The sequence below is a fragment of the Ochotona princeps genome, chromosome 24 (assembly GCF_030435755.1).
Source record: "Ochotona princeps isolate mOchPri1 chromosome 24, mOchPri1.hap1, whole genome shotgun sequence".
Taxonomy (NCBI): domain Eukaryota; kingdom Metazoa; phylum Chordata; class Mammalia; order Lagomorpha; family Ochotonidae; genus Ochotona; species Ochotona princeps.
Genome location: NC_080855.1, coordinates 20,054,647 through 20,069,452, shown reverse-complemented (window position 1 = coordinate 20,069,452; position 14,806 = coordinate 20,054,647). Strand labels below are relative to the sequence as shown.

General features: G+C 49.0%; 1 protein-coding gene across 1 annotated transcript; it reads left to right on the top strand.

Annotated features, from left to right (window-relative positions):
• The first annotated feature begins 6,177 nt into the window (after window positions 1-6,177).
• PDZD9 (PDZ domain containing 9) lies at window positions 6,178-14,724 on the top strand. Its single transcript, XM_036492856.2, has 4 exons — window positions 6,178-6,336; window positions 7,814-7,993; window positions 10,757-10,946; window positions 14,171-14,724. The coding sequence occupies exons 1-4, from the start codon at window positions 6,306-6,308 to the stop codon at window positions 14,568-14,570; spliced, it is 801 nt and encodes a 266-aa protein (XP_036348749.2). The 5' UTR covers window positions 6,178-6,305; the 3' UTR covers window positions 14,571-14,724.
• The last annotated feature ends 82 nt before the right edge of the window (window positions 14,725-14,806 follow it).

Genomic DNA, 14,806 nt, shown 5'->3' with positions numbered 1-14,806 from the left:
GGTAGTTCTGATTGGGGTGGTCAAGGAAAGCTGCATTTCCATAGAGGCCACAAGTACCAATCGGAAAGTCTGGCTGTATCCTGAAGATACAGAGCGAACAAAACAAGACCAGGACAAGCAGTGCAAAGCTCCTCAGGAGGGGGAGGGGGCCAGGGAGGAGACTGGCAAATAGTAGGACCAACCAAATCCCTTGGAAGGTCTATGGAGAGTGGTATGGGAAAGGGTGGGCCTAGGAAAACAGTGGAAGATGGCCCCAGTCCTTGGGCCATTGCACCCATGTGGGAGACTTGGATGAAGCTTCAATATGGCCCAGCCCTGACCACTGCAGACATTTGGGGAGTGAAGTGGCAGGATGAAAGATTTTGTGTAGTGTGTGTGTATGTATATGTATGTGTGTATAATGTATATATTATGTGTATATATGTATGTGCATCTATATTGTGTGTGTATATATATATATATATATATATATATATATTTGGAAGGCAGAATTTTCAGAGAAGAGACTTGCATCCACTGCTTCACTCCCCAAATGACCCCAACAGCCAGAGTTGAGCTAATGCAAAGCTAGGACCCAGGAGCTTCTTCTTGATTACCCACATGGGTGCAGGGGCCCAAAGCCCTGGGAGATGGAACATTCCAAACATTAACTGGTGCCCACATGGGATGCTGGTGCCACAGAATGGGGACTAGCCCGCTATACCATCAGCTGGCTAGGATAGAAGATATCTACCTCTTTCTCTCTCCCTCCTTGCCTCTCTGTAATGCTACCTTTCAAAAATAAATAATTTTTTTTTTCTTAAAAATAAAAGGAGGCTTTAAAATCCAGGACAGAGCACTGTTAACTTGAGCATGTGTGAAGTAGTGAGGATGAAGAACCACGGACAAATGCAGGTGTTTTGTAGAAAACAGGAAGGCCTCGATGATCATGAAGGCTTTGAAGGAGGGAACGCTCCTGAAATACCACCTAGGTCATCTCTAGAAAGACCTAGAAGAGTGAATCTGTCTCTATTTTGGGAATGCCTACATGTCCACAAAACTCAGCGGGTTTCAAATTCCATTCACTCCAATTGCCTTGCAAAAATGTGCAGAAAATGATCAATGTCACCAGACAGATTGCTCATCTAAGGACTTCTCCGTCTAAACACTGCACTCTTGGGGGAAGGCAGGAATGTTAAATTACGCAATTTATTTTTGCTTTGGTATAGAAATCAACACAGGTCAATGCAGGTAGCCTAAGGATCCAGATATATTGCCAATCACATCACAAAGTACTGGAGCAATTGGATGGAGTGATTCTTGACTTCCGCTTGGTTTTTCCATTGCCCACTAGTAAAAGAAGCCCTAACCATACAGAACGAAATGCCCAGATAATATCTACTGATATTCACGACCAGCAAGCTCATGAGAGTCCCAGGTGAAACGTTATTTCAGCTTGGTGTGGAATGACGATGACTAGATGGTAGTGTTTACAGAGTGGAAGCCCTTCCTTTTAGCCACGTAGTACTTTCTAGGCCCTGCTGCACAGAGCAAGTACCAGATTAAAGGAATTGGAAACCTTGTTATCAGGGTTGGCTGTTCACCTCTCCCATCCCTTCCTATCAACCAGGGTCAGCATGGGACTGGGCAGGGACCAAGTATACACTGTCATAGAGTTCCTACTGATTCCTGTTCTTAGCCTTCACATCTTAATCTTGCCTTTCAGCACATGGGGTATTTACAGAAACCCAAGTGTTGAAAGCTACAGGAAGGATCTGTTTTCTTTGCATCTACCTCTTGGTCTGTACTTTGGAGAGGCAAGCCCTGTGGATTTAGGAGAGGTGGGGTGAAGCAGGAAGAATGCAGAACCAACTTCTGGCCCTAGCCCTACTACTCACTTGACCTCTCTGAATTTCTTCCCCCTACCACAAATCCCCCCATTTGATGTGTCCTACTGAAGGGAGCAGCCCACCCTCTCACCTCAAAGCAATGCATCTGGGATTTTTCTGTTCAGCAGAGAGACATGAGGCCCCTATGTCAGAAAGTCCCTGGGAAACCCAGAAGAACACGGAAGGTTCCGAGGAGGGAGCTATGCTGGCAGCCGCAAGTCACCCACAGGCGTTGTGGGGCTATCACAGGGCTGTGAGCACAGCATGCTTTACTGTGATGGATGGTAGACAGCCCGCAAGAGGCTGAATCCAGATGGCATCTCAGGAGACAGTGCCTCTGTAAGGAGCATCTTTGGTCTGACAGGATAAAGGACATCTCCTCTCCTTGGGGCTCAAGGTTATTATCATCTGGGTCACCAGTGATGTGTACCACACAGGTGTACCTGGGTTTTCTGGGGTGAAGACAACAGAGCTACATCTATGGGGTAGCAGCTGTGCCCAGGGCTCAACCAATGGCCTGTCTCACAGATTGGTTCCCTTGGAGCTGACTGAGAGACAAGAGCTTATTGTTACAGAGCTCTGGAAGTCTAGTCTAGTCTGGAAGCAGTCAACTCCTGTTGGGGAAGGGAAGGAAGTTGCATTGACTAGAGGTATAAGTGGTGAGGCTGAGGTGAGGGGCGCTGGAGGCTTTGACAGACCCCAAGGGGCTACAGCAGAAGGATCAAGAGTTTCTAATCCTTGCTGGCTGCAACCCTGCCACCTGGGGGAAGAGGACCTGACCTTGTGGAAGAAAGCTCTCTTTAGTCAAGGACAATTCCCCAAGAAGGCTGACAGCTGAGATCAGGCAACCATGACCCTCCTGCTCCCTGGGGAATCGTCCTGCAGTCCTTAAGAGGGATCTGGGATCTAGACAGCTCAGATCATTTGGATCACAGCACTGCACGCCACACTCAGTAACAACAGATATTTTGTTTTGTTTTAATCCTCCCATACCTTCAAATAAAATCCACCATCCAGAAACCTGGGCCATCTTTCTCCAATGACTTGGATTCCCAATCTATCACCTCTTCTTGGACAACAGCTTCCTTATGTTTGGGAAGCACTACACTCAAAAGCCCAGCTACTCTTTTAGCTTTTTCTTAGTATTTGTTGTTCTTATTTAAGAGACAAAATGACAGAAAGAGTAGAAGGGACAGGGAGACAAGAGAGATCTTCCATCCACTGGTTCACTTCCCAAATACTCACAACTCCTGGGGCCAGGAAGTCCCTCCAGGTCTCCCAGGTGGGTAGCAGGGTTGTAAGCACTGGAGCCATCGCCAGGTGCATGGACCAGAAGCAGAGCAGCCGGGGCTTGAACCGGCACCTGTATAGAATACGATGTTGCAGATGACAGCTCAGTGGGTTATACAATTGTCAACACCAGCCCCTCTTTAAAGTTCTGAAAGCAGTACCTTCCAGACCCTGGCAAGCATCTTTTCCTTTTGGAAATATTTTTAAATTAATTGATTTTTTATGGCAAAATCAGGTATACAGAGAGGAGGAGAGCAGAGAGGAAGATCTTCCATCCAATGATTCATTCCCTAGCTGGCTGCAACGGCCAAAGCTGCACCAATCTAAAGCCAGGAGCCAGGAGTTTCTTCTGTATCTCCCATGTGGGTGCAGGGTCCCAAGGCTTTGGACCATCCTCAACTGCTTTCTCAGGGCACAAGAGCTGGATGGGAAACAGGACCACCAGGATTAGAACTGGTGCCCAAATGGGATTCTGGTGGGTGCAAGGTGAAGACTTTCAGCAGCTAGGCTGCTGTGCCAGGTCCTCCTATTGGAAATCTTAAAAGAAAAGTCAGTGGGGTAAACTAGAACTCCTGCCACTGCTGCAGCTCACCTTGGGCGTGACTGGCAGCTCTGAGCCAACGTCTCCTGATGACCTCAGTGGCTTCTCTGGTGGGGTGGCTTGGAGAGTTTGAGCTCTTGGTTGTCATGGGCATCTGACTGTCTGTCGTTGCTGCATGTGCCCATTCACTGCCAAAATGAGTCAAGGGAGTCCCAAAGGACACCTCCATGGATCCCCGCTCCTTCCTGCTCCTGTGTCCCAGCAGCTCCTGGTGACTGCTTGGTGTAAAGAGTGTCTGACTGCTGACACCTGCTGGCACATTCCTGTTACTACCAGTAAAAATGTTGGGAGCTTTTCCTGAGCAGTAGGCTCCCAAGCTCTTACCTTAATAAATGGGAACCTCATTAATACTTGGGCAGCTTTCAAACTTATCTTAACATGTGCTCTTTCAGATTGCTGGCCCTTACTGGTTTGTTTTTTAAGATTTATTTTATTTTTATTGCAAAGTCAGATATACAAAGAGGAAGATCTTCCGTCTGATGATTCACTTCCCAAGTGACTGCAGTGGCTGGTGCTGCGCAGATCCAAAGCCAGGATCCCGGAGCTCTTCCAGGTCTCCCATATGGGTGCAGGGTCCCAAGGCTTTGGGCTGTCCTCAACTGCTTTCCTAGGCCACAAACAGAGAGCTGGATGGGAAGCGGGGCCGCCGGGACACGAAGTGGTACCCATATGGGATCCCGGTTCATTTAAGGCAAGGACTTTAGCTGCTAGGCCACTGCGCCAGGCCCACTGGCCATTACTGTTGCAGGTTGGGAGACAGACTGGTCTGTACAGTGTTTCTTGGAGAAGTGCTGTTGGGCTACACCTCTGTGTGGTTAGGGAAGGAATCAGGCCTGGGCAGAGGGATAAATGAAGCCACAATGCAATGACAGGAATTAGTGGATCCTGTGGGGGAGATCTGAAGCTGGAATGGTCCTGCATTGACCAGTCATGGGATGCTGGCCACCCTGGGAAGGGGGGATTTGGGACAAGGGACTTTCCCAGCCAGCAGCAGGGATGGGTGGGGTGGAAGCCATTGGTGAGACGGGAAGTAGGGTACTTCAAAAAGTGCTTGGAAAATGGGATCAAAATATGTCTCTTTTGGTACAAACTTAAGAGTGATATATTTACTTATTTGAAAAGAGCTACAGAGAGATATATAGAGAGGAATGAAAAAGAAGAGAGAGTTTTCTACCTACTGGTTCACTCTCCTAGTTGGCTGCAACAGCCAGGGCTGGGGCAGACTGAGGTCAGGAGCGTCTAGTCTCCCACAAGCATGGCGAGGGCCCAAACACTTGGACCATGCTTTCCCAAGTCACTAGCAGGGAGCTGGATCAAAAGCGGAGCGGCCAGGACTAGAACTGACACCCATATGGGATGCCAGGGTTGCAGGTTGTGTTGTAACCAGTCCCTAGTACAAATTTGAAATTGATTTACACTCATACTCTCCAAGAACTACAGTTTATTTGAAAGACAGAGAAGGGAGGCTCCTATTCACTATTTACTCCTAAATATCTGTAACAGCTTGGACTGGGCAGGGCCCAAATCCAACAGTCGGGAATTTGATCCTGTTCTTCCACGTGAGTGGCAGTTAACAGGTATCCAGAGGCTTGCCTGAGCCCAAGAAGCCACCAGCAGGGAACAGCTGACAGTGGGCCTAGCAACCTACAGCCTCTGTGACCTGGGCTACAGTCTGCAAACAGCAGAACAAGCCAGGACCTCAGGGCCTAGCAACCTCCATCCCCCCCAACCCCAACCCTACTGGGTCCTGCTCTGACACCTGATAGGTCTGTGATCACTGTTTGCTGAGGAATGCGCTTCCCAGCAGGTCCCACCTACCTCACTGTATTGCTTTTGCTTTCCTCTACCACTTTGGTAACCAATGTTCCTTGAAACGTTCTCCTTCATCTGTTAATTAAATAGTTGTTATGAAGCCCTTGTTTGTAGTATCTGCCTCCAGCCGCGCGAGGAGCCACGGGGAGCCTTCGGTAAACATCTGTGGCAGGTGTGTGTGTTTTGGGGGGGGAGGCAGAAAGCCTTGGGAGAGGAAAAACAGAAGGAAGCATTAATTCTTCTCCTAATAGTGATTCCTATATATGATTATTTTTCCAGATCACTCTTTGCCTTTTCTCGTTCAAAACAAACAGGACTCGAATGCAGTTTCAAGCTGCAGGTGCTGCTGAGGGGCGCGGCGGGCAGTTCTGTGCTTTTCCCTACTGGGAACCCTCACGTTTTGGGGGGAACACCTCCTCCGTGCTCCTCCGGATCCATTTCCACGGCTCTCTAAGAACGAATGAGGAGTCCTCCGCGGGTAGGCGCTTGGCCAGCTCCCACCCTTCGGTTCTTCGCACAAGCCCTGGGAGGGCCACAGCAGCGCCGGGCAGGGTCGGCAGACACCTGTGGTCACTGCCCCTTTCCCGGTAGCGCAGCGCCCCCTGGCGGCCAGAAGGAGCAGGGACGGCGCCCGAGTCTGGAGGGTTCTAAACTGTTGCTGAGGTGGACAGACTCCAGCTTGGGTTCCGGGAGGCCCTCCCGGGCGCTGCCCGCGTCCCACCCCGCGTCACGGCATGGAGAAGGCTGCCCACAAAACCAAAAATGGTAACTGGGGAGGGAGTGATGCCTCACTTTTTCTCTTTTGTAAACTGGCCCGTCTGTGATTGACCTACCCATTCCTCCACCCCACCTCCCCTTTAATGACTTTGGATGATTGCGCGGTGGGGGTAGCAGGAGGCAGGTGCAACTACCCGTCATCAAATGAGTTCTTGGCTGCTTCTGCGTAGTAGCCAGCGCCCTTCCCCACACCCCTGGTCTGTTTTTCCACTTCTCCAGCAAGAGGATCCTAACATGGAATCATATACGAGAGCCTCTGAGTCTGGCCCCCGTTCCCCACCCCTTAATCTTGCCGGTCTGGACAGTGTGGCTGCACAGCTGATCACACAAGTACATAGTCGTGTGAGCTGAAACAGCCCTGGCTGTGGCTGGTCTGCAGGGTCAGGAGCTGCACCTCCAGGGAGGCCGACCCTGCTGCGGAGGAACCAGTGTCTCTTTCAGGCTGTCATTCTGTGGTTTGGGGTTAGGCGAGGTTAGAGACCAGGGTTATGAACTTGGGCCAGCTCCCACTGCCTGGGGGAGTATGTCCCTCGGCAATGGCCATGAAACCACCAAGTTCAGGCCCCCGGACTTGGCTTCGGCCTGGCGAGTGTCTTGTCCTTGAGGAGAAAGGCTGTGTGGGAAATGTGGGGAGGGCAGCCCTGACTGTGGTGCTTCCTGCAGCTGCCTGTTTTCCAGAGGCTGTCTCTCGGCCTAAGTCTCTTCTGTGTTCTTGAACCTTTTCCTTTTTTTTAAAATCTGGTTCTGTAGAGGACATACGCAACTCTCCCCACTACCCGTTGGGTTCGAGGCCTATGGATGCTCTCGGGGCACCTCTCTGCTTTCACAGCCGTGACGTGCTGGGGTGACTGTGGGATCCGTTCATCTCTCCCTTTCTCTCTGAGGCTGACACAGCAGCCAGAAGGGTTTTGTTTGTTTTGTTTCTCATTGTTCAGTTGATATAGCGGCTAAGGCGTGTCCATGAAGGCCGGGTTGGGTGCCAGGCCCTTCTGCTAGGTGGTTGCCTCCCCACCCAGGCCTCACCTGAGAGCCTACCCAGCATTTCCTCTTCCTTTTTGCCTCAGAACCTCGCTACCTTCTGCTCCCTCCTGCTCTCCTTTGCTGAAGCGTCTCCCACTGCCCATCTCCACCTTCACTCACTCGCGTGTCGCCTCCTCTGGGTTCTGTCCGTTCCTTTCCTAGCGTCTGTAACATGCAGTAATTGATCTCTGCCGCTGAGCCATAACAGGCACAACGGCCAGAAGCCATCCGCCTTGCACACTGCCTGGCACACCACCTGCACCAAAACACACGTAACTTGCTCAATCAATGGATTAGAACAGTAACTCACAGAAACACACTCACGATGGGCCAGGTGCTCTGCAAGAGCCCTTTCCCCTCCTCGGGCAATTCACTTCGTAGTTCATCCACCCCCAGGCCTCCTGCCCGGGATGCTGTCTCAAATGAGTTCTCTTCTTTTTATGAGCAAAACGAGTGCAAATCAATGTCGGGAAAACTGAACACACCTTGAGCAAGACGCAGCGCACCAAACTCACGGTGGGCAGCATGGGCCTGGGCCTGATCATCATCCAGCATGGGCCTTACCTGCAGATTACCCACCTCATCAAGAAGAGCCCTGCAGCCAAGGATGGGAAGCTGCGGCCAGGTGACGGTGCCTGCTACCCTCCCGTCTCCCCTTCACCCCACCCCACCCCTCACCACCCATCTGCCTTCCGAGACTCACGTGTTTGCAGCTCAGTCGTGACAGGATGACACTGGGTGAGGACTTTGTCCTGGCCAGCCTGGGTCTGTCACTTCTAGAGCATTCCATGTTGAGTACAGTCATGAATTTGATTGCAGATTTCTTCTTTTGTAGGCAATATGATCTGACTTAAACATCCTGATAATCCCTTAAGTGAGATTAAAGCACTGTACAATAAGGCAAGAGGCTAGCATCATGGTGTAGTGAGTGGGCAAAGCTGCCGCCTGCATTGCTGGATCCCATATGGGAGCTGCTTTGTGCTTCTGACCTGCTGATGCTTGGAAAAGCAGCAGAAGATGGCCTACATGCTTAGGGCCCTGCAACCCATATAGGACACCTGGAAGAGGCTCCTGGTCCCTGACTTCAACCTGCAGCCCTGGCCATTGCTGCAGGATGGAAGACAGAATTTTTTTTTTCCCTAGCTCTTTCAAGTAAACAGAGCTCTAAAGGAAACAAATAAGGAGTCAGGTCTTCAGTAACTGTTCATTACTCCCGGGAACCAAGCTTACAGTACCATCCTTCTTCCCATCTCTTTCACACACGACAGGATATGCCTTGCCAATGCCTGCCCTGGGGCCCTGCACTGTGTCCAGGAGCAGGGGAAGGTACCATGGGATGCTGAAGTGACAAGAAGGAAAAAATTGAATGTAAGCTGGTTTGAATCAGGCCCAGGGGCTACGTTCTTTTCCTCCTCTGCAAGGATTTGTTTTTAAGGCAAAGCATGAGGGGAGAGAGAGATCTTGCATCCAACAAATTCACTCTGTAAGTCACAATTTAGGGCCAGACCAGACTGAAATTAGGAATGGGAATGCCATTCTGCTTTCCCACATGGGCACATGTGTTACCTTCTCTGGGGTCTTGGCAAGGAGCTGGATGAGAAGTGGGGCAACCAGGACTTGAAGCAGTGGTCATACAGGAAGCCAGCCTCCCAGGCGCTGGCTCTGGTGCTGACACCTGCTAGTGCCGTGACCTTGAGCAATGTCATGTAGCCCTCGAGGTCTATCACTGCCTCTAAATTGCAGCAATCCTGTTTTAGTCAAAGGATGCTATAATTTTTATGAAAGTGCTTATGAAAACTCAAGTGCTATCTATTGCCAATTATGTCTCTTAGGCTTACACATTCTTTAGGCTTGTCCTTTTTTTTTCATACAAGAAAGGGCTTTATTAGAACACATGGGCTGATTTCCATCAGTAATATATTGCTGGACTATTTTAGGACTAGAATCTAGATCACGGTTTAATTTTCTTTAAAAGTTACTGGCATTTCTTCCTATTCTGACTTGACTCATAGTTCTCTTCCCCCCTACTGGGGGCTTGGCTGCTGCCGTGGCTGACCACCAGATCAAATCCTTCATCCCAACAGATTCTAAAGAATAGAGATCTTAAGCTTAATTAAAGTGTGCTCACTGTCCAGTGATTTGTAGAGTTCTTTCTCAACAAATCCTGCCCAAGGGGAGGAAATAACAGCAGCAGACCTGACGTTGGGGTGGGTGTTGAGGTGCAGGGATGCACTGTTCCAGCACATGATGGCCCAAGTACTTGAGGTCCTGCCACCCACAGGGAAGACCCAGCAGGAGTTCCTGGCTCCTGGCTGTAAGGCTTGGTCAACCATGGCTACTGCAGGCAGCTGGAGAGTAAAACAGCAAATGAAGGATTTCTTTATCTCTGTGGCTTCGTCTTTCAAAACAATCTTAAAAAAAAAAAAAAAAAAAAAGGTATGTTTGTGTGTGTGTGCAGAAAGTCTGGCATTTAACAGTCTACTGTGGAACACTGAAGTCCCCAGGCAGGCTGAACAGAAACCAGGTTATTTACTTACCACTCATTTTTTTGTTTTTTTTGCCTCTACTAGTATTAGGCATTTGTTACTGCTGTGTTTCCTTTAAAAAAAAAGTTTTAATTTCTAAAAGTTATTTGAGAGACAGAGATACAGAAAGAGGAGAAACAAAGTACAGGAGATCTTCCACCTGCTGGTTCTCTCCCTAAATAGCTGCCATGCCCTGGGAGGGGCCGGGTCATAGCCAGGGGCCACGTGTGTCATCTGGGCCTCTGATGTGGATGGTAGAGTCCCACATGTTGGGGCCCTTTTCTGCTGCTTTCCCAGGTGCACTAGCATGGAGCAGATGGGGGTGGGAGGGAGGCAAGCTGGTACTTGAACCAGCATTTGCATCATGCCAATGTTGCAGGCAGTGGCTTAGCTAGCATGCCACCAACCTGGGCCCTAGGAAAGAATACTGTGATGCCTTCTTTATTACGCAAAGACACTCATATCAGGAGCATGAATATTTCTGTTTAAATAAGGCCAAAGCAAAACCTGGTTCTGGTTTAAAATGAACCAATAATATGAATCCATAAAATGGAATCCCTGGGGCCAGATCCTCCACTTCTGATCCAGCTTCCTGCTAGCATCCCTGGAAAAGCAGTAGAAAACACACATGCCTAGGCCCCTGCACCTACGGCAGAGATCCAATGGAGCTTCAGGCTTCGGCCTGGCCCTATCACAGCTGTTGTGATTATCCGGGGAAGCTAACCATCAGATAATCTGTCACTCGCTTGGCAAATCAATCTATCAATCTTAAAAAAACAAAAAGCCTCACAGTAAAACAGGATATCAATAGGGATCCCTTCTGTCCTTAATTTCACTGATAATTTTTGTTTTTCCTTCTTCAGGCGATGTGCTGATTAGTGTTGGCCATGCCAATGTGCTAGGATACACTCTTCGAGAATTTTTAAAGCTCCTGCAACACATTACCATAGGAACAGTGCTACGAATCAAGGTTTATCGAGATTTTATTGACATACCCCAAGAATGGCAAGAAATATATGACTTAATACCTGAGACCAAATTCCCAGTCACACGGTAAGTAGGTCAGTGTAGAAATTCCGTCCTGCAATCCTGGTTTAATGTGAGCCAGTGTCAGGAAGGGGCGACTTGGAATAATGTAGTGAAGTTTCTGAATGCTCATGGAAAAGACAACTTGAGGCAGTAAGATGAAGGTGACCTGGGAGTTACAAACACAACTGGCCAATCACTGCTGGGAACTCTGTCCCTCCAGCCTACTGGCCCAGGATGTCCAAACAGGCTTGGTCAGTCCTATTTCCAACTTGCAAATCTAAAATGTCGTGGGAAGAACCTAGATCTCTGGATTCCACAGAGGTACCAGAAGACAGCCTGCAGTCCAGCATGGTGATGGTGGGCGACTGCTGGGAAGCATCTCAGACAGATGGCAACAACTTCCCCATTGACCAGACCAATGCTGGTTTGACTAAAAAATGATCAACAATAACAGGGAACACTTACTCATGGCGTAGTGTGTGATGGGCATCGAGCACAAGCAGGACACCCCTGGAGGCTTCAGGCCACGCAGACTGAGGGGAGGAAAGGTGAACAAATCCCAGGCGGGAGGTGCATCCACACTCGCCAGGAACACAAGGCTGTTTAGCCTAAGCAGTGACTAGGCAACAGTGCCTTCATAAGCTGGCCACTAGCCGGTGGGGGGGCGGTGGGCAGGGCAGGGTGCTACCAAGGTTTTCTTGTTTTTTTAAATAAAATATTTATATTATAAAGGCAGATTTACAGAGAGAAGTAGAGACAAAGATCTTCTGTCTGCTGGTTCACTCCCCAAGTGGCCGATCTGAAGTCAGGAGCCAGGAGCTTCTTCTGGGTCTCCCTCGTGGGTGCAGGGTCCCAAAGCTTTGGCCCATTCTCCACTCCTTTCGCAGGCCACAAGCAGGGAACTGGAAGGGATATGGAGCAGCTGGGATATGAACTAGCTCCCACATGGGATCCTGGCGCATGCAAGGCAAGGATTTAGCCACCAGGCCACTGCACCGGGCCCTGCATTGAGGTATTCTATTCAACTTTAATCAAGACTTCAATGGTGGCCTTAAATCAGACAGCTCAACTCTAAGTCCTGGGCTCTTAGCCCTTTGCTTATATAACTACTAGGTTCCAAACACTTTCATTTTGTGGAGATTTAGAATATTAAAATCTAGAATAGTACACTGACCACTTATAAGTCACAAAGCAATAAGCAGAGGAACTGGCACAACTGAAGCGTGAGGCTAAACCAGATACTTAAGCAATAGAGCCAGTCATGTAAATCCCTCTGATTAACACGTTTACATACAAGACATTTTAGTAACTTATATTCAGGGAAACGGTTCTTTCAAAGTTGAAAAGACCCTTTCTAGAAGCAAATGGCTCTGTGTGCACAAGGAGATAATACTTCATACACTGCTCTGGGCAGACAGGCCTAGTGGCATAAAAAATTTTGCACAGCTGGCATTGTGGCACAGAGGGCTGGGTTGCCAATGCTGCTGGCATCCCATACAGGTGGCTGGTGTGAGACACAGCTGCTCTACTTCCAATCCCGCTCCCTGCTAATGAGCAAGCAACAGCAGATGGCAAAGTGCTTAGGTCCCTACTGCTCGCATGGAGTCCCAGATGGAGTTTCAAGCTCCTGGCTTTAGCCTGGCCCAACCCAGGTTGTTGAAACCATTTAGGGAGTAAACCAGTAGACGGAAGATTTCTCCTTCCTTTCTTAAGAGGGCTTTTTAAAAAAAATATTTATTTTTATTTGAAAAGGAGATTTTTTTATAGAGAGAAGCAGAAACAGGTATTGTCCATCTGCTCGTTCACTCTTTAAATGGTAGCAACTGCCAGAACTAAGCTAATCTGAGCTGGGAGCTAGGGGCTTCTTCCTCGCTTCCCATGTGGATTCAGAGGCCCAAGGACCTGGCCATGCTCTACTGCTTTCCCAGGCCAAAAACAGACAGTTGGGTTGGAAGTAGAGCAGCTGGGACATAAATCAATGCATCAATGCCCATATGATGGCACTAGAAGGTCGAAGATTAGCCTGATATATACACCACAGCACCAGCCCCTACACTGCCTTTAAATTACACCTTTTTTTTGGGGGGGGGGGGTCTGGCTTACCCTACCTTTGCTAGATGTTCAGTTCATGTAAAGCTTAGCTTAGGAGTCCAGTGTGATGGCTCAACTGGCTAATCCTCCACTTGCCAATGCCCAAATCCCATGTGGGTGCCAGTTTGTGCCCAGGCTACTCCACTTCCCATCCAGCTTCCCGCTTATGGCCTGGAAAAGCAGTAGAGGATGGCTCAAATCCTTGGGACCCCACTCCCACATGAGAGACCCGGCAGAGGCTCCTGGCTTTGGATAGGCTCAGCTCCAGCCACTGCAGCCATCTGGGGAGTAAACCAGATGGAAGATCTTTCTGATTCTCCTTTCTGTACATCTGCCTTTCCAAGGAAAAAAAAAAAATTTCTGAAACACAAAAAACCCTTAGCCTACCACTTGCTTTTTATAATTACTTAAAACACAGTCACTGGGCCAGGCGTGGTAGCCTTACTTTGCATGCACCAGGATCCCATATGGGCACCGGTTTGTATCCTGGCGGCCCTGCTTCCCATCCAGCTCCATGCTTGTGGCCTGGGAAAGCCTTGGGACCCTGCACCTGTGTGGAAGAGCCGGGGGAAGCTCCTGGCTCCTGATAAGCTCAGCTATGGCTGTTGCGGCCACTTGGGAAGTGAACCAGTGGACAGAAGATCGTTCTGTCTCCCCTCTTCTCCTTATCTGACTTTCCAATAAAAATAAATCTTAAGAAAAAAACAAAAACCCACAGTCACCAAGGATATACCTTGCAGTCTCAGAACGTAACATGTACTACTGTCAAGGTCTTCATGTTGGTAATATCAGTGAGTCTAACAGGTTAAGGGGGATGAAGGAGAAGAACCTATTTCCAGTTACCAGGACAGAATGCACTTAGTTGAGGTTTCTAATCACAAGGGATCCAATTTTGGATCTGCTAGGCAGTATCAGGGTGAGGCCAGGCGGGAGACAGGTAGCAGTTAATTCTAAGTAGCAGCAAGGGAAGTAGAGCAGCTGGGACATGAACCGGAGCCCCTATGGGATCTGGTGTGTGCAAGGTGAGTATTTAGCCACCAGGCTATCGTGCCAGGCCCAAACTATCTTTTCTAAGCTAAAGTAGGCTAGAAGATATCTTGTCAGGGGGTCATAATGTTCAGACATTACTAACTCACACCTTTCACTTTTCATTTCAGCACACCAAAGGCAAAGGAGCAGGCAAAAGAGGAGTCATTTACAAGCAGTGATGAAAATGAAGATGTTGTTTCAGATAAAAGACTGAAATATTATAGATATCCTCGGTCCATGGGGCATCACCCTGCAATGAGACCGATATCTATCTCCAAAGAGTGGCATGGCTATAAAAAGAAGAACCATACCATCAGAGTGGGGAAAGACATCAGCTGTGATGTGATGATTCACAAAGACAAGGAAATGAGAGCCCCTTCTCCATACTGGACCATGGCGAAGACAAAGAGGAGCTCCTCCTCCTCCTCCTCCTCCTCCATCTCCTCTGCCTCGGATGCATTCTGGCTGGAAGACTGCGCCCAAATCGAAAAGGGCAAAGGTCAACCACCATCAAATGCAAAGAAGTAATTTACAAATCTGTGGTTCTTGATGGCACTTTACCTTGCAAACTCCCAACTGTTGCGTGCTGCCAGACACAGAACTGCAGACTTCGGAGTGAATTCTCTGTGACGTACACAGCCTCGGGAGACCGTGTCCACTGTGGCATCTCCCGTAGGCTCTGGCAGGCCTCACACACCTAATGCCCAGGACAGCGACATCATTCCACGGTCAAGACCTTCCTGAGGATTTCTCAACGCTTAGAG